Raw genomic sequence first — 19,490 nt, forward strand, 5'->3', positions numbered from 1 at the left:
CCTCAGTCTCCCAAATACCTGGGACAGCAGGCAAGAGCCACATTCCATGTGTGTGTGTGTGTGTGTGTGTGGTGTGTGTAGAGATGGGGTCTTGCTATGTTTCCCAGGCTGACCTCAAACTCCTGGGCTCAAGCAATCCTCCTACCTGCAGACCTCCCTAAATGCTGGGATTACAAGTGTGAGCCATCATGCCTGGCCCCACAAAATGATTTTTAAAGTCAGTTAGAAATCAAACATACACTAGAAAGAAATACACTTGATGGAGAGATGGGAATCCTGACTCTGCTTCACACTGTTCTGTATTATTTTGCATTATTTACATGTAGTTTTTTTTCCCCCCAAATTGAAAGAAAAGTTATAATGAAGAGGGGAAACTCCTTAAGGCTGATTATCTGAGAAGCTAGCAGTCTAGCGCTAAATTGTGAAGCTGACCTCTTGAGGTAGTTAACAAAGATGTTTCTCTTTATGTCTTTTCGCCAGTAGCACACTGCCCTAATTACTCCAGCTTTTTGGTGAGTTTTGAAACTGGGAAGTGTGAATTCTTCAGCTTTGTTCTTTTCCACGTCTGTTTTTTGCTTTTCTATGCCTCTTGCATTTCCATATGTATTGTGGAATCTGCTTGTCGATTCTGCACCAAGCCAGCTGGAATCTTAATAGAGACTGTGTTTAATAGAGACTGGGTGTAGACCAATTTGGGGAGCATAGCCATGTTAACAAAACTCTGTCTTCCAATCCATGAATATAGGCTATCTTTCCATTTCTTTAGGTCTTCTTTAATTTCTTTCAACATTTTGTAGTTTTCACAACATAAATTTTGCAATTCTTTGGTTAAATTTATTTCTATGGATTTTTTATACTATTCACAAATGCAATTATTTCTTATTTCATTTTCAGATTGTCCATTGCAAAGGTATAGAAATATAGTTGATTTCTGTATGTTGATCTCAAAGGATGTGGAGAAAATAAACAATGGAAAACAAGGAGATAGTGTCCCAGAAGATAAGTGACCTGACTAGGTATAGTACTAAAGGCCACAAAGAGGCCTGCAAGGCAAACATTTTACATAAGGTTTTCTTTTGGGTTTTTTTTTTTGAGACGAAGTCTCACTCTGTTGCCTAAGCTGGAGGGCAGTGGCGAGATCACAGCTCACTACAACCTCCACCTCCTGGGTTCAAGTGATTCTCCTGCCTCAGCCTCCCAAGTAGCTGGGAATACAGGCGCGCGCCACCATGCCCAGCTAATTTCTGTATTTTTAGTAGAGACGGGGTTTCACTGTTTTGGCCAGGCTGGTCTTGAACTCCTGACCTCACGATCCTCCCGCCTTGGCCTCCCAAAGTGCTGGGATTACAGGTGTGAGCCACTGTGCCCGGCCTGTTTTGTTTTTTTTTAGACAGAATCTTGCCCTGTTACCCAGGCTGGAGGGCAGTGGCAGGATCTCAGCTCACTGCAGCCTCTGCCTCCTGGGTTCAAGCGATTCTTGTGTCTCAGCCTCCCAAGTAGCTGGGATTACAGGCACCTGCCACCATGCCCGGCTAATTTTTGTATTTTTAGCAGAGATGGGGTTTCACCATGTTGGCCAGGCTGGTCTCGAACTCCTGACCTCAAGTGATCCACTGCCTCGGCCTCCCAAAGTGCTGGGATTACAGGTGTGAGCCACTGTGCCTAGCCAACATATGGGTTTATAACTTGCTTTATTTTTGGTTAACAATCATGCACATATTACTATAGGAAAGGAGGACCAACAAAATATTCATGATAATAGCTCTGGATTAAGAATATTTTTCCGGCCAGGTGTGGTGGCTCATATGTGTAATTGCAGCACTTTGGGAGGCTGAGGTGGGAGGATTGCTTGATCCCAGGAGTTCAAGACCAGCCTGGGCAACATAGTTCAAGACCAGCCTGGGCAATAGCCTGTCTCTACAAAAAGTTTAAAAATTAGCTAGGTGTGGTGGCATGCACCTGTAGTCCCAGCTACTTGGGAGGCTGAGGTGGGAGGATTACTTGAGCCTGGGAGGTCAAGGCTGCAGTGAGCTATGGTCGGTCTCAAAAAAAAAAAAAAAGAAAAAAAAGAAATATCTTTCTTACTTTGGTTTATCTTTGTTTTATAATTTTTCTATAATGAACATATTACAGTAATAATTTTAGAGCATTATATGCTACATATGGTGTTAAACACTATATTTTACATGAATAATCTAATTCTTAACATTTTAATTTCCATTTCATAGTGAAGAAACAGGCCAGGCGTGGTGGCATACACCTGTAATCTCAGCACTTTGGGAGGCCAAGGTGGGCGGATCACTTGAGGTCAGGAGTTTGAGACCAGCCTGGCCAACATGGTGAAACCCTGTCTCTACTAAAAATACAAAAATTAGCTGGGTGTGGCGGCACACACCTGTAGTCCCAGCTACTCGGGAGGCTGAGGCATGAGAATTGCTCAAATCCAGGACGTAGAGGTTGCAGTGTGCCAAGATCACACCACTGCACTCCAGCCTGGGTGTCAGAGTGAGACCCTGTCTCAACATAATAATAATAATAATAATAATAATAATGAAACAAATATTTAAAGTAATTAAATAACTCGTCCACGGTCATGTGAATTACTTGTGCAATAAGTATTAAAGAATAACACTTAAGGACTATATTTCTCCTATCTGTTTGGCAGATTAATAATACTCACTGCTATCAAAGCTTTGGCAAAATAATAGAATTGCTTAATCTTTCTTTCTTTTCTTTAGAGATTGGTTCTCACTCAGTCACCCAGGCTGGAATGCAGAGATCATAGCTCACTGTAATCTCCAACTCCTGGTCTCAAGCCAGACTAATTTTTAAATTTTTTAAATTGAGACAGGGTGTCAATTTGTTGACCAGGCTGGTCTCAAACTCCTGGCTTCAAGGGATCCTCTCGTCTTGGCCTGCCAAAGTGCTGGGATTACAGGCATGAGCCACTTTACCAGGGCTACTTAATCTTTCTAAGCATTTGTCTTATCTTAAAAGGCACCTAACCAGTACTTAACAATAGTTACTAACAATAGAAAACTAAAAATAATACGGATGTCCAATAGCAAGAGAACTGTCACAATTATGATCAACTAATAGATTACTTTTTATGAAACCATTAACAATCCTGTTTTGAACAATATTTAGTTAGAAAAATTGTTTCTATACTTACCTTTGAACTCCATGATTACATTTCCAACTAGATTATTTTCACCTGGCTGTCTCATGGTCCACAGTACACAGAAGCAATTAACCATAAGCAAATTCATTTTCTATGCCCCACCCCCATCAGACTTGCTTCTCCATTAGTGTTCCTTCCCTCAGGGAAAGGACACCGCCACACCTTCTTCACCATCACTCCTTTTCCCCCACACCCTGTCCATCTTCAAGGCCTGTTAGTATTACCTTCACATTTATCTTGAGTCCAATTACTTCCCTCCATTCTCACTGTCCCTATACTAGTCCTACTTGGACTATTACATCAGTCTCTTAACTCTTAAATTCACTCCTCCCTCTGAGAGGTGACAGCGTGCTAGCAGTCCTCACAGCCCTCGCTTGCTCTCCGTGCCTCCTCTGCCTGGGCTCCCACTTTGGCGGCACTTGAGGCGCCCTTCAGCCCGCCGCTGCACTGTGGGAGGCCCTTTCTGGGCTGGCCAAGGCCGGAGCCGGCTCCCTCAGCTTGCGGGGAGGTGTGGAGGGAGAGGCGCGGGCGGGAACCGGGGCTGCGCGCGGTGCTTGCGGGCCAGCGCGAGTTCCGGGTGGGCGTGGGCTCGGCGGGCCCCGCACTCCTAGCGGCCGGGCATTGAGGGGCTTAGCACCTGCGCCAGCAGCTGCTGTACTCAATTTCTAGCTGGGCCTTAGCTGCCTTCCCCCGGGGCAGGGCTCGGGACCTACAGCCCGCCATGCCTGGGCCTCCCCCACCTCCGTGGGCTCCTCTGCGGCCCCAGCCTCCCGACGAGCGCCGCCCCCTGCTCCACCGCGCCCAGTCCCATCGACCACCCAAGGACTGAGGAGTGCTGGCGCACGGCGTGGGACTGGCAGGCAGCTCCACCTGCGGCCCTAGTGCGGGATCCACTGGGTGAAGCCAGCTGGGCTCCTGAGTCTGGTGGGGACTTGGAGAACCTTTATGTCTAGCTAAGGGATTGTAAATACACCAATCGGCACTCTGTATCTAGCTCAAGGTTTGTAAACACGCCAATCAGCACCCTGTGTCTAGCTCAAGGTTTGTGAATGCACCAATCGACACTCTGTATACAGCTACTCTGGTGGGGACTTGCAGAACCTTTGTGTCCACACTCTGTATCTAACTAATCTAGTGGGGAGGTGGAGAACCTTTGTGTCTAGCTCAGGGATTGTAAGCGCACCAATCAGCACCCTGTCAAAACAGACCACTCAGCTCTCTGTAAAATGGACCAATCAGCAGGATGCGGGTGGGGCCAGATAAGAGAATAAAAGCAGGCTGCCGGAGCCAGCAGTGGCAATCCACTCAGGTCCCTTTCTCCACTGTGGAAGGTTTGTTCTTTCTCTGTTTGCAGTAAATTTTGCTGCTGCTCACTCTTTGGGTCCACACTGTCTTTATGAGCTGTAACACTTACCGCAAAGGTCTGTAGCTTCACTCCTGAAGCCAGCGAAAACACGAACCCACCGAGAGCAACGAACAACTCCAGATGTGCCACCTTAAGAGCTAGCTGTAACACTCACCGCGAAGGTCTGCAGCTTTGCTCCTGAGCCGGCAAGACCACGAACCCACCAGAAGGAAGAAACTCTGAACACATCCGAACATCAGAAGGAACAAACTCCGGACACGCCTTTAAGAACTGTAACACTCACCGCGAGAGTCCACGGCTTCATACTTGAAGTCAGTGAGCCCAAGAACCCACCAATTCCGGACATACCTCCCCACTGAAGTTCTTCGTGCTACAACCAGAGTAATATTTAAAAATTTGGCTGAGCCCGGTGGCTCACGCCTGTAATCCCAACACTTTGGGAGGCCGAGGTGGGTGGATCACTTGAGGTTAGGATTTCGAGACCAGCCTGGCCAACATGGTGAAACTCTGCCTCTACTAAAATACAAAAATTAGCTGGGCATGGTGGTGGGCACCTGTAATCCCAGCTACTCGGGAGGCTGAAACAGGAGAACTGCTTGAACCCAGGAGGCGGAGGTTGCAGTGAGCTGAGATTGTGCAACTGCACTCCTGCCTGGGCGACAGTGAGACTCCGTCTAAAAACAAAAATAAAAAATAATAAAAATTCCCAACCCTTAGCTGGTCTGATGGTACTGGGTTATCAGAACTTACTAACATTAGTATCACTGCACTTTGTATTAATATATAACACCCCATTGCTAAATTTGACTGTCTTTAAAAAATCCCAATTCTGATTCTATCTTTTCCCTACTTAAAACTCTAGCAATATCATTATTGTTAAGATAAAATACAAAACCCTGGACATGCCCCATGAGTTCTGCATCATTTGGACTCCTTTCCTCTATTGTCTAGTAATTTGGACACCAGGTCAGGCTTAATAATTTACTGTTCCCTCACCAGACACACATACCCTTGATAAGCCAATATCTTTAAATGTTAGTCAAACACTTATTTAAGGGAGGTAGAAATAATTTTCTTTTCCTTTTTTTTTTTGAGAGAATCTTGCTCTGTCGCCTAAGCTGGAGTGCAGTGGTGCAGTCTCAGCTCACTGCAACCTCTGCCTCCCAAGTTCAAGTGATTCTTTTGCCTCAGCCTCCCGAGTAGCTGAAATTACAGACATGCACCACCATGCCCAGCTAAATTTTTTTTTGTATTTTTAGTAGAGATGGGGTTTCACCATGTATGTCATGCCGGTCTGGAACTCCTGACCTCAAATGATCCGCCTGCCTCGGCCTCCCAAAGTGCTGGAATTACAGGCTTGAGCCACCGCACCCAGCCAGAATTTTTTTTTTCTCTTGTCTTTTTTTTTTCATTTTTTGGGACAGAGTCTCACTTTGTTGCCAAGGCTAGAGTGCAGTAACCTGATCACAGCTCATTGCAGCCTCCACCTATGATGCTCAAGCAATTCTCCCATCTCAGTGCTGCTGGGACTGTAGGTGCACACCACGCCCAGCTCATTTTTAAAATTATTTGTAGAGACGGGGTTTCGCCGTGTTGCCCAGGGTGGTCTTGAACTCCTGAGCTCAATCAGCCAGCCTCGGCCTCCCAGCCAAAGTGCTGGGATTACAGGTGTGAGCCACTGCACCTGACCAGAGTTTTCTTTTAGAAACAAATTAATTTACCAATTCATTTCTTTTAGCCTAAGTGGAGTCAAGGTTCTAAATAGTTTGGCAAAAGATTTCTCACTTCCTGTGATTCTTATTTTCTCTTCAGTAATGAGTGTATGTGTGAGAGACATTTTCTTACGACAGAGAAACATATTGAGAACATAATTGTTTTTTAAATTAAAAAATATCCGGCCTGGGCAACAGAGTGAGACCCTGTCTCAAATAAATAAATAAATAAATAAATAAAAATAAAAATAAAGCACTTGTTCCTGAAAATTATATGCCACTATATGCACTATTCTTTGAAATTCTGAAGAACTCTGATTGACTAGAACTGCATATCATGTAAGCCAAATATTGCCCTCAGTAGACTCCAGAGGAGTTATTTCCCCTGGCAGCTACAGTTCTTTCTGGCAAGAGAGGGACTAGTTTACATTTCAATCAAAGTTAACTGGCATACAGCAGGGCGCAGTGGCTCACGCCTGTAATCTCAGCACTTTCAGAGGCTGAGGTGGGTGGATCACTTGAGGTCAGGAGTTTGAGACCAGCCTGGTCAACATGGTAAAACCCCGCCTCTACTAAAAATACACAAATTAGCCTGGCGTGGTGGTGGGTGTCTGTAATCTCAGCTACGCAGTAGTCTGAGGCAGGAGAATCATCTGAACCCGGGAGGCGGAGGCTGCAGTGAGCTGAGATCATGCACTCCAGCATGGGCGACAGAGGGAGACTCCATCTCAAAACAAAACCCACAAAGTTAACTGCCTTATTTTCTGTTGTACTTTTTGTGCTTAGTAGATTCATGTTCTAGACAGTTCTGAGGTCATTTGTTCTTTAACCTGGCTCTGCTCCAGCCTCTTTCCTGCCTTTCTCCTTGTTCTCTATTACCTGACAATCATAGTCTTTAGACTTACACAAAATACCAGGTCCCCACCCGTCTGCAGGCCATTGTATTAGGTTGGTGCAAAAGTAATTGCTGTTTTTGTCAAACAGCAAAAACGCAATTGCTTTTGTACCAACCTACTACATGCTGCACACTCAGCCAGGAAAGCTCATCCTCCTCTTCCCTTCATCTTCCCAGTATGTACCTGGGACATAGCTACATCCTTTGGTCCTCAGCTTAAAGGTCCCTTCCTCAAATGATCTCATAGTTTCTATAATTTTTTTTCTGGCAGTTCTTGGAATGTGCATGCACATACACACATTTGTGTAGATATTTAATATTTATGTACCGCAAACTGCATGCTCCATGAAGTTAATACCTACCTTAAAAATTCGATATAGGGCCGGGCGCAGTGGCTCACGCCTGTAATCTCAGCACTTTGGGAGGCCGAGGAGGGTGGATCCCCTGAGGTCAGAAGTTCAAGACCAGCCTGACTAACATGGAGAAACCCCATCTCTACTAAAAATACAAAATTAGCTAGGTATGGTGGCGCATGCTTGTAGTCCCAGCTACTCGGGAGGCTGAGGCAGGAGAATCGCTTGAACCTGGGAGGCAGAGGTTGCGCTGAGCCGAAAATGCGCCATTGCACTCCATCCAAAAAAAAATTTTTTTTATATAGTTGTACATATTTATGGGGTACATGTGGTGGTATTTTTATACAGGTATACAATATGTAATGACCAAATCAGGGTAAGTGGGATATCCATCAACTCAAATATTTATCTATTCTTTGTACTGGGAACATTACAATTCTTTTCTTTTAAAATATACAATGTTTTTGTTAACTATATTTTCCTACCGTATTACTGACTACAGAACTTACTCTTTTTATGTATCTGTATTTTTGTACCTATTAACCAACTTCTCTTCATCTTCCCTCCCATCTTCCCTTCCCAGCCTCTGGTAACCACCTCTACTTCCATGAGATCCACTAGTCTCAGCTACTTGGAAGGCTGAGGTGGGGGATCACTAGAGCCCAGGAGATGGAGATTGCAGTGAGCTGAGATCGTGCCACTGCACTCAAGCCTGGGTGACAGAGTAAGACCCTGTCTCAAAAAAAAAAAAAAAAAAAAAAAGAGAGATGGGATCTTGCCATGTTGCCCAGTCTGGTCTGGAACTTCTGGGCTCATGTGATCCCCCTGCCTCAGCCTCCCAAAGTGCTGGGATTACAGGAGTCGATATCTCTTAGATATACTTATTTCCTTTCTTTTGTACATACCCAGCAGTGGGAATACTGGATCATATGGCAGTTCTATTTTTAGTTTTTGAGAAACTCTGTGTTTTCCTTTGTTTTTTTATAGAGACAAGAGTCTTGCTACGTTGCCCAGGCTGATCTCGAACTCCTGGGCTCAAGCCATCTGCCTGCCTCAGCCTCCCAAGGTGCTGGGACTACAGGTGTGAGCCTCCATGCCCTGCCAATACTGTTTTCCATAATGGCTGTACTAATCTACATTCCCACCAACAGGATATTAGCATTCCCTTTTCTTCTTATCCTTGTCACCATTTTGTATTTTTTTTTCTTTTGATAACAGCCATTCTAACTGGGGCTGAGATGATCTCTTATTGTGGTTTGGATTTGCATTTCCCTGATGATTAGTGATAGTGAGCATTTTTTCATATACCATTTCTATGTTGGCCATTTGTATGTCATCTTTTGAGATATGTCTATTCAGCAGGTCCTTTGCCCATGTTTTTCTTTTTTCTTTTTCTTTTTTTGAGATAGTTGCCTAGGCTGGAGTGCAGTGATAAGATTTTGGCTCACTCACTGCAACCTCCACCTCCCAGGCTCAAGTAATCCTTCCATCCTCAGCCTTCCGAGTAGCTGGGATTACATGCACAGGCCACCATGACTGGCTAATTTTTTGTATTTTTGGTAGACATGGGGTTTCACCATGTTGCCCCGGCTGGTGCCCATTTAATTATATTTTTTCCTTGAGTTTATTATATATTGTAGTTATTAATCCCTTGTCGGATGGATAGTTTGCGAATAGTTTCTCCCATTATGTAGGTTGTTTCTTCACTGTTTCCTTTGCTGTGCAGAAGCTTTTTAACTTGATGTAATCTTATATAAGACCTATCATTTCTTAAATCACTGTCTCCAAAGCACCAAGCCTGGCAATCGTTCATAAAGTGATTTCAAACATTTAATGTATAAACATAACAGTAACTGTAAACGGTGAGATACAAAACCACTTACCTGATTATCCCAATATGGGGAGAAAATAAATATGCATAGAGGAAAAGAGAAATACACTAATTAAGAAGGGAAAGAGTCCTTTTTTTTTTTTTTTTACAAAACTAAATGGAAACATAATAAACTAATGTAAGCGGTAACCTGTGGAGGAGTAGGAAGACTTTTCTAAAGTCTGTTTACTTTAAAATCCGGTTTTCATTTCTGAAACATTATAATGTATTATCTATTCAAAAACATCAAATGTTTAGAGGGCAGACAATATACTAAAACATTAATAGTGATTATCCCGGAAGGGTAGGAGTCAGGTTTCGTTTTCTGCTTCTGTATCAGAAAAAGGATGCACTTTTTGGAAAAGATGTTTGGCCACCTGGAAGGACACCGTCTCCGTGGAGTCGGGAAGGAGGAGGGCCAGGATGCGAAGGCAACGCTTTGCAGGTGATCGGATGGATTTATTCCCACATGGGAGAGACCAGAGCACAGCATGTTTGTGTACTGCCAGGAGGGAACCACGAAAAAAGCAGAGCATAGAAACGCAAGGACAGGATGGTGGTGGCCAAGAGGCGCCTGCCCCTAGTGACCTCACTTCCGCGGCCAGTGCGAGAGGCGAGGGAGCTCCAGCTCTGCCTGTAAGGTCTCGGAAGTACGAGGCGGAGGGGACGAAAAACGGAGGGCCAGACTGTTGTGGCTGTGGTGGAGACGAGAAACCAGGAAGAAGAAGCTCGCCTTCCGCTCGGCGACCGTAAGCGAAGCAGCGGAAGGCGAGCGCAGACATCAGCAGCTGCCCCCTAAATCCCGCCCTTCGTCTTGGCGGAAGCGGGAGACGGAGAGACGCGCGCAGTAGGGGCGGGACTGGAGAGGGGCCCCGCGCGCGGATCTCGCGAGAGCGTTAGAGGGCGGAAGCGCTATCCGAGCAGGATGCGGTTCGTGGTTGCCTTGGTCCTCCTGAACGTCGCAGCGGCGGGTAAGACCCTCCATCCCGCATCCCACTCTTGCCTCCAGATCCCCCATTCTCACCTGGGCAGGTCACCTCTAGGCTCGCTTCTTCCCTACCCGACCCACCTCTCCGCTCGCCATCGTCTCCCGCCCCACCCCCCAATCCCCATTCCCCCCGCTGCTCCCGATCTCTTCCAGTTCTGAGGAGTTCCTTCTTCCCGCCTGCCCTTCTCCGGTGCTAACTCGTTTTTCTATTTCAGGAGCCGTGCCGCTCTTGGACACCAAAAGTGTCAAGCGAGAAGAAGCTGGAGTACGGCCTTCTGCAGGAAACGTCTCCACCCACCCCAGCTTGAGCCAACGGCCTGGAGGCTCTACCAAGTCGGATCCGGAGCCGCAGACTCCAAAAGACAGCCCTAGCAAGTCGAGTGCGGAGGCGCAGACCCCAGAAGACAACCCCAACAAGTCGGGTGCGGAGGCAAAGACCCAAAAAGACAGCTCCAACAAGTCGGGTGCGGAGGCAAAGACCCAAAAAGACAGCACTAGCAAGTCGGGTTCGGAGGCGCAGACCACAAAAGACAGCACTAGTAAGTCGCATCCGGAGCTGCAGACTCCAAAAGACAGCACTGGCAAATCGGGTGCGGAGGCGCAGACGCCAGAAGACAGCCCCAGCAGGTCGGGTGCGGAGGCAAAGACCCAAAAAGACAGCCCTAGCAAGTCAGGTTCGGAGGCGCAGACCACAAAAGATGTCCCTAATAAGTCGGGTGCGGACGGCCAGACCCCAAAAGACGGCTCCAGCAAGTCGGGTGCGGAGGATCAGACCCCAAAAGACGTCCCTAACAAGTCGGGTGCGGAGAAGCAGACTCCAAAAGACGGCTCTAAGTCCGGTGCAGAGGAGCAGGGCCCAATAGACGGGCCCAGCAAGTCGGCTGCGGAGGAGCAGACCTCAAAAGACAGCCCTAACAAGGTGGTTCCAGAGCAGCCTTCCCGGAAAGACCATTCCAAGCCCATCTCCAACCCTTCCGATAACAAGGAGCTCCCCAAGGCTGACACAAACCAGCTTGCTGACAAAGGGAAGCTTTCTCCTCATGCTTTCAAAACCGAATCTGGGGAGGAAACTGACCTCATTTCTCCCCCGCAGGAGGAAATTAAGTCTTCAGAGCCTACTGAGGATGTGGAGCCCAAAGAGGCTGAAGATGATGATACAGGACCCGAGGAGGGCTCACCGCCCAAAGAAGAGAAAGAAAAGATGTCCGGTTCTGCCTCCAGTGAGAACCGTGAAGGGACACTCTCAGATTCCACGGGTAGCGAGAAGGATGACCCTTATCCGAACGGTTCTGGAAATGGCAGCGCGGAGAGCAGCCACTTCTTTGCATATCTGGTGACTGCAGCCATTCTTGTGGCTGTCCTCTATATCGCTCATCACAACAAGCGGAAGGTAAGTCGACAGCGGCTTTCCGGAGGGGAGTGGGGTTTCCAGCACCATGGAAGCTTGGGTGTGGGTGGGTATCCCGTCACTAGATGCCCGTGAGCACTGGGGACTTTAAAACAAACTTCAGTTTTTTTCCTCAGGCCCTATTAGGCCTCTTTACTCTTGTTTTGTGAATCGTGTTTTCATCCTGTCACCTGTTTACTCTGAGTGTCCTCTGCTACTGCATTAGGAGCCAAGTTAGGACATTATTAGGATCTGACCTGACTTGGAATCTCCTCCCATAACTTTGCACTTAGGCCCTTCACAGCCTCAGAGGACCTGAGTACTTGACAGTTAAAGCACGTACCTTCCATCCTATTTCCATTCTTGAGACGATATGTCATTTCTAGCTTCCTTTCCCAACATTCTCTCTTCCATCAGCAGTGGCACAAAGAATGGTTTCAATTACTGCGTCTTCGATACCAGCAGCAAAGAGCCCAGGGACTTCTGCAATTAATAATAATTAGAAGAAAGCCCAGAAATTGCACAGACACGTACACCTGTTACTTTTTCAGCAGGGTTTGGTCTGTTTATTAGCAACCACTCTAATGACAAAATGATTGCATTTCATATTGAGCCCCCAACATTTAGAAGCTAGTTTCTGTAAGCTGCTTAAAATTGGAGAGTCCAATTCTGGCCATAAGGCCTATGGCTATAAAGAATAAAGGGGAAGACCTTTAGTAAAAATGTGCATTCCTGGCCCGGTGCAGTGGCTCCTGCCTCTAATCCCAGCACTTTGGGAGGCCGAAGCAGGAGGATCGCTTGAGCCCAGGAGTTCGAGACCAGCCTGGCCAACATAGCAAGACCTCGTCTCTACATATAATAAAAAAAATTAGCCAGATGTGGTGGTGGACGTGTGTGGTCCCAGCTACTCAGGAGGCTGAAGTGGGAGGATGGCTTGACTGTGGGAGGTCGAGGCTTCAGTGAGCCATGATCACGCCATTGCACTCCAGCCCGGGTGACAGAGTGAGACCTTGCCTCTAAGAAAAAAAAAAGTGTATTTCTTATTCTATGTCCAAGTGTCCATTATGCGGGGTAACCTTAGTCATGAAATGAGATTGATAAAGAATGTAGTTGATGTAGCATCGTGGGGTGAAAAATACATTTGTAGATAGGAAATTCTGATTATGGTTTTTTTTAAAGGAATGTCCTATATCCTAGATATCTCTAGGAAGGAGTTGATAGATCTTTGACTGTGTACCTTTGAATAAATCAAACAGACTTCCTCCCACACGCTAGAGCTCAGACAGCCTTCTATTTGTTATTTCCTATTAAGCAATACAAAGGATTCTGATGTAATTAGGCTCTGTCTTTCTTAAAATGGTTATAGTTTAAATAGACCTCTGTGAGTGTACTGCTCTTTCTACAGTCAGGGTCATTAACAAATATGCTACCAGGTGACTGCCTCTGATTTCAGAGACTGAACTATGTCATTACAGAGCCACCTGTTAATCATTTTCTTTTTCCTTTCCTCAGATCATTGCTTTTGTCCTGGAAGGAAAAAGATCTAAAGTCACCCGGCGGCCAAAGGCCAGTGACTACCAACGTTTGGACCAGAAGGTAAGGAAGGAGGAGCCAGGTCCATGGGAGGGATAGGAGGGATAGGCAACGTCAGATGGACCCAGTAGTGGGCTTGCATTTTCCATGAAGCAGCAGTGGCCGATTCTGGGGATGCTGTTGCTGTTGCATTCGCCCTTTTTAGACAACAAACTAGAAACATCTAGATACACATATCTGTGACGTTAGAGCTAGCAGAGACTTTGGAATACTCTACAGCAGCTACCTCCCTTCACAGATGAGGAAATAGGCCCACGCAGAAACACTCTTTTTTTTTTTTTTCGCTAAGTTTCTACTGCAAGTTAGTGGCAAACTCAGGACCTGATAGCAACTCCCTAGTCTCCCAGTCCTGAGCTTTCTGCATTCTACCAGCGCTCCATAAACTTTAATAGGCATTTGAATCACCTTGGGGAATTTTGATAAAAAGCATTGTCTGATTCATTAGATGTGGGGTGGAGCCTATATTTCTACATTCTTTTTTTTTTTTTTGGAGACGGAGTTTTGCTCTTGTTGCCCAGGCTGGAGTACAATGGTGCAATCTCGGCTCACTACAACCTCTGCTGCCTGGGTTCAAGCGATTCTTCTGCCTCAGCCTCCCGAGTAGCTAGGATTACAGGCGCCACCACCACGTCCAGCTAATTTTGTATTTTTAGTAGAGATGGGTTTCTTCATGTTGGTCAGGCTGGTCTCGAACTCCCAACCTCAGGTGATCCGCCCGCCTCGACCTCCCAAAGTGCTGAGATTACAGGCGTAAGCCACCGTGCCTGGCCTGTGTCTACATTCTTAGGAAGTTCCCAGGTGAAACCAAATGCCACTGGATCCACACTTTATGTGGTAAAGTGCTAGACTGTGCTCCCTGGAAACACGAGCCTGGAAGCACATAGGCCTCCAACTCCCCACATCAGCCTGGCTTAAGCACTGTAGGCTGGAGTTCCTGAGTACAGCCAATCCATTCCTCTGTCAGACAGATAAGACTTCCTTCCACCCCATGGCAGCAGAGCTAAGCAAGGGTCTCTCTAAAGACAACCTGTCTAAGCAGGAAGACTGTACTCTCACTGCGTTGCTACCAGCATGCACCCTTCCTTCTGCTTTCAGCATAGCAACAGCCAGGACATTGGCAAAGAACCATTGGTGGCCCAACTATGAATTGTTCCCAGACTTCCTGCAGGGAACACGATTCTCTTGTACAACTCAATATTAGCTACAGAACGAGCCACTGAGCTCAGAACATCTTTGCTAACTAGTCCAGTAGGCTAGCTTTACAATTTAGTTCTGGACTACTGCCTTTTCAGATAATTGACTTTAAGGGTTTCCCCCTTTTATGATTTTTGTTTGTTTGTTTTTGAGACGGAGTCTTGCTGTGTCGTCCAGGCTGGAGTGCAGTGGCGCAATCTTGGCTCACTGCAACCTCCACCACCCGGGTTCAAGCAGTTCTCCCTCTTCAGCCTCCCGAGTAGCTGGGATTACAGGCGCCCACCACCACGCCTAGCTAATTTTTAGATTTTTAGTAGAGATGGGGTTTCACCCTTTTGGCCAGGCTGGTCTTGAACTGCTGACCTCAAATGATCCACCCACCTCAGCCTCCCAGAGTGCTGGGATTACAGGCGTGAGCCACCACACATGGCTTATGATTTTTAAAAAAATACACATGTGGCTGGGCATAGTGGTTCACGCCTGTAATCCCAACAGTTTGGGAGGCAGATCACCTGAGGTCAGGAGTTCAAGATCAGTCTGGCCAACATGGTGAAACACCATCTCTACTAAAAATACAAAAATTAGCTGGGCATGGTAATCCCAGCTACTACTGAGGAAGCCGAGGTGGGAGAATCGCTTGAACTTCGGAGGCAGAGGTTGCAGTGAGCCAAGATCATGCCACTGCACTCCAGCCTGGGCAACAGAGCAAGACTCCGTCTCAAAAAAGAAAAAAACCACCAACAACAAAAAACACATGTAAATAATTCACAACAGTACAGAACAGTATGAAGCAGAAGCCAGGATTCCTCTCTCTCCATCAAGTGTATATCTTTCTAGTGTTAGGTTTCATTTCAAACTTTAAAAATCATTTTGTGTGCTATTTTAATTAATTGCTGTTTCTGTGGTGGTGGGTCAGTATGTCTTAATTCTGAATGTTTTCCCTGCACCTCCTAAAAGATCTTTTTTCCCCCCAAAGTCCTAACAGAATGGTATATTCCTGTGGAAAAAGATGAACGTCACCAATGGATTGTGCTGCTCTCGTTTCAGCTTTGATTTTTTTGTCCTTGAGAACCTTGTCCTCCCTGCTGATTTGTTTCTAAATCAAAAGAAATGAAGAAAAAAGTACTGTGACCTAAGAGACACCCTCCTCTAGGATTTAGTGGCAGGTCTGGGCTGGCAGAGGTAGGGGGCTGCTTTGGGCTTTGCACCTGCACTTTGGTGACGTTGTTCTTCTGTGTTCCCTTTATTTATGCTGGTGGCTTCCATCCGTTCCTCCTCTGAGTGTGAGTGGAGGGGTATATGGAAACACGGCTATGACCAAAGGGAGATCCCAGCCTGGGCAGGCTGCGCTGCTGACCACCCTCCCTGGGGCCCGGGCTCTGTAGGAAAGTTGGTCCTTGACTGTGGCATTGCACTCTGCACTGTTTCTCTCTGCAGACCTAGGGGAAAACTGCAGGTGGAAGTGCTTTTCTACTAAGGCCTCTTCCTTTGGGGGGGATGTGCCCTACAGAAGACATAGAAGATGGGGAAATGCCAATGGGCAAAGAGCTACTTTGAATACATAATTCTCTTCAAAGACTTCAGCAGCAAACCAAAACAGCAGGTTAAAAAAAAGATGCTTTTTTGGGTGCAAGTCTAACCTGTCTAGCATGAGATCTTGATTTTCTGATTGTTTTATGTAGCTTGAGACAAAGTGAATCAACTTCCACTTGGTTGTACCGAGCATAAAACAGAACTTGGGCTTCCTGGCAGTGAGGCCACTGTCCCATCACAGATTTTTAAAATAAATATGATTTGAAGTAATGTGATCTTTCACACAATCATACTCAGTAGGAACTTTTTGAAATAGGGCAAGTTTATGTTTCATGCGAGAAAACATGAAGGAGGGTTTTGGTTTTGGTCTGCAGTTTTTCCAAAGGGCTTTTATGAGATACATTTCCCACAAAGTCCATTTTGCCTTTGTTGCCTAAAACAGACAAAATAGACTTAGATTTATTAATAGAGACTATACTCTCTGCCAATTTTACCTCAGTGTATTTAATGGTCCTTTAATCAGATATAAGATGCCAAGGGTATTTGATAAAAATTCTTCTTCCATGCCATGTCAGGAGTTAATACAAATGAAGAAATTCCATGGGTTCCCCTGGGATAAGTGAGGGTAGTGTCTTGGACAACACTATTGTTTGAAGGTTTATCTCTTCTAATCATGCTCTACCGCATTGTAGACAGCCTAAAGAGAGTTGTTTCTGAGCTGATCTCAGGGAAATACAAATAACTTGGGAGATGAGGGAAATAAGATGAATTCTGTGCTGTCAAGGCAGTAAGTCTGAAGAAAGGACCATGCTTCTTATATTATCTTCCACCTTGCTTAAAACAGCCCATAGCTTTGAGTTGACATTTTCATTCTTGGCGGGTAGCCTACTTTATGAAGGTAAGGAATGAACTCCTACCCTTCTTGGGTCATTCTCTGTACTGATGCGTTAGTCTTATAATACTTTGCACCAACATGAGGAATATTCTAGGCTTCTCTAGCATCCCCTAAGACTGTGGCTATTTCACTTCTCTCTCCCTGCCTGCCTTCCTTTTCCCTTCCTTTCCCCTCCTCATGTTTTCTGGTTGTGCCCATCTCTACCAGCTCCTTTCCATCCACCTTCATATGCACCCAGATTTTTCTGTTCCCATCTGTCCTATTTGTTATTCATCCCGCTGCTCAACTTCTCCAGTATGTTGCTTCCCTTAAGTTGCCATTCATTCTCTTCATGACTTTTACTAACTCACTTCGGTCTCTGTTTGTCAACTAAACTTTTCTAAAGGTTACCAGTTATCCAATCACCAAATCCATGGCTTTTTCTCAAAGCTTAGTCTTGTCCTTGACAGAAGTGGACACTATTGACCATCCAAATGGAAATTCCCCTTTCTTGGTGTCTCTGACAAATGGTCCTTTGCCTTATCTTGTGCTGGTGGTGAAGAGGCCCTCAAAGCCAGGCCTCTCTATTCCTTTGACTGTCTCCTCAGCCATTAACCCATTGTTCATCCTCGGAGTGAGTGATTCCCAAGTCTTTGTCTTGGCTTAATCCCTAAAGAACCCAGTTCTGCTGGTATCGAATAGTTCAGCTTAGTTGTCATTGAAAGGAATTTCTCTCTTCTGTCCATCAGCCTGTCCCTCCCAACTGTCTAGGACAGTCTTCAGTCACCTAAATTCCTGACTGCAGACTTTTGCCCTTTTTGTCTCTCACCACCAAAGTCCTGTCCATTTTTTTTTAAATAAAAGATCCTTAGCCACAGTCTTTCCATTTTCCTTGCTTCTCTTATTGCACACCCCCAGCCCATTTTGCTTCTCTCTTGGATTTTGTTTTTTCAGATCCACATTTATTGGGTTTCCTGTCCAGCTTCTTGGAAAGGAGCTCAATCTTGGAAAGACTGATCTTTCCAAAATATTTTCCCTGGTCTGAAGCTTTGTTCTGAACTTCTCAAGGCTTAGAGAATCCAGTTACAGACCTTTTGGGGTTCAGGATGCTATAGATTGACACCCTCCTGCCTGTTTTTCTCTGCATCCCAACCTGGCCAAGGCCCCTCCTGTGGGGTGCCCATCTGTGCCTTTATTCCGGCTGTGCCCTTGACTTTCCAGCTTCCCATGGTTCTTTGGTTAGGTTTCTCTCCCTTCTCTTCTTTCTCCTTCCCCAATCCGCCTGTTTCGTCAGGGCCCAGTTCGTTTCCTCATACACCTTCCTCACTACCCCACCCCACATGGTCGACTCTTTCCCTCAGCTTCACTAGCTCTTCATCATGCCACTCATTTCAGAACTTCAGCAAAACAGGGCAGTCAGGATCTGATGTCTTTCTGGTCTCCCTAAGAAAACTAAGCTCTTGAGGGACAGCCCTTGGCAATGCTTTCCTATCTGCTGAGCATGGTGACCTTCCTTAGGACTTCCAGAGTTCAGTTCCTTCTGGCAGAGAGGTTTTCTTTCTCCATGCCATATGGATGTGACTCAAATGAGGGGTCCCACAGCTTTTCCTGGCTGCCACTTGCTGTGACCTTATACATGTTGGGGTTTGCTCTTGAAGAGGAGAGCAGGAAGAAAGGTTGGTTTCAGAAACCAAGAGGGTCGGCAGTGGACGCGTACATTTTGTCACGGAGTCCACAGAGCTGAGCTTTTGAGCAGACTCTGAGAAGTATCATTGCTTGTGTTGAAAGAATACAACAGGATTTAAGTTTCTCTTTAGAAATTGCACTGAAGAAAGGCCGGGCGCGGTGGCTCCCCCTGTAATCCCAGCGCTTTGGGAGGCCGAGGCGGGGGGATCACGAGGTCAAGAGATCGAGACCATCCTGGCCAACATGGTGAAACCCCGTCTCTAATAAAAATACAAAAATTAGCCGGGCGTGGTGACATGCACCTGTAGTCCCAGCTACTAGATAGGCTGAGGCAGGAGAATTGCTTGAATCTGGGAGGCGGAGGTTGCAGTGAGCCGAGATCGTGCCACTGAACTCCAACCTGCCAATAGAGCGAGACTCCGTCTCAAAAAAAAAAAAAAAAAAAAAGAAAGAAATAGCACTGAAGAAAATACCGCACATCAGAGGAAAACTTATTTTCTGCATGGTGTCTTTTCAAAGATAGAATATTTGAAGCATGTTTTCTAGCGATTGTGTGGATGAGGGTGAGCTGGCTGAGGCATTGCTCAAGCTGGGGGGTGGTGTGTAAGAAGCACGTGGAGCCACAAGAGGCATCTCCTATAGTCAGCTAAGGGCTTCCCTTTCAGCGCCCAGCTTTTGGGTGAAGGGTGATTTCTATTAGACACATCTGTGCTTCAGTCATAGCGGTTAATAGAGGAAGCAGTTTTCCTGCTGCAGATTCCTGAATAGAGTTGCTGAAAGAGTCTACTTCTGGACTCAGGGGAAGTTGAAGGCCAGTCTGTGTAGAAAGGCTGAGGCAATGGGGAAAGACCTGACAGC

At 46.1% G+C, this 19,490-nt stretch overlaps 1 protein-coding gene across 2 annotated transcripts; it reads left to right on the top strand.

Annotated features, from left to right (window-relative positions):
* Positions 1–9,694: 9,694 nt before the first annotated feature.
* Positions 9,695–19,087, top strand: TGOLN2 (trans-golgi network protein 2). Of its 2 annotated transcripts, XM_004029544.5 has the most exons (4): positions 9,695–10,348; positions 10,581–11,755; positions 13,265–13,348; positions 15,516–19,087. In XM_004029544.5, exons 1-4 carry the CDS (start codon positions 10,303–10,305, stop codon positions 15,519–15,521), a joined length of 1,311 nt encoding a protein of 436 aa, XP_004029593.2. In that variant the 5' UTR covers positions 9,695–10,302; the 3' UTR covers positions 15,522–19,087. The 2 variants fall into 2 exon arrangements, with proteins under 2 accessions (XP_004029593.2, XP_018876399.2); XM_019020854.4 differs by lacking the exon at positions 15,516–19,087 and having other exon boundaries at positions 9,939–10,348; positions 13,265–15,505.
* Positions 19,088–19,490: the final 403 nt, after the last annotated feature.

Source organism: Gorilla gorilla, chromosome 12, assembly GCF_029281585.2.
Source record: "Gorilla gorilla gorilla isolate KB3781 chromosome 12, NHGRI_mGorGor1-v2.1_pri, whole genome shotgun sequence".
Taxonomy (NCBI): Eukaryota; Metazoa; Chordata; class Mammalia; order Primates; family Hominidae; genus Gorilla; species Gorilla gorilla.

Excerpts from the sequence above, each read along its gene's own strand:
- TGOLN2 (XM_019020854.4), top strand. The coding sequence starts at position 10,303 with ATGCGGTTCGTGGTTGCCTTGGTCCTCCTGAACGTCGCAGCGGCGG. Across the intron at positions 10,349-10,580 it reads CCTGAACGTCGCAGCGGCGG|GAGCCGTGCCGCTCTTGGAC; the intron begins GTAAGACCCTCC and ends TTTCTATTTCAG. Across the intron at positions 11,756-13,264 it reads CTCATCACAACAAGCGGAAG|ATCATTGCTTTTGTCCTGGA; the intron begins GTAAGTCGACAG and ends TCCTTTCCTCAG.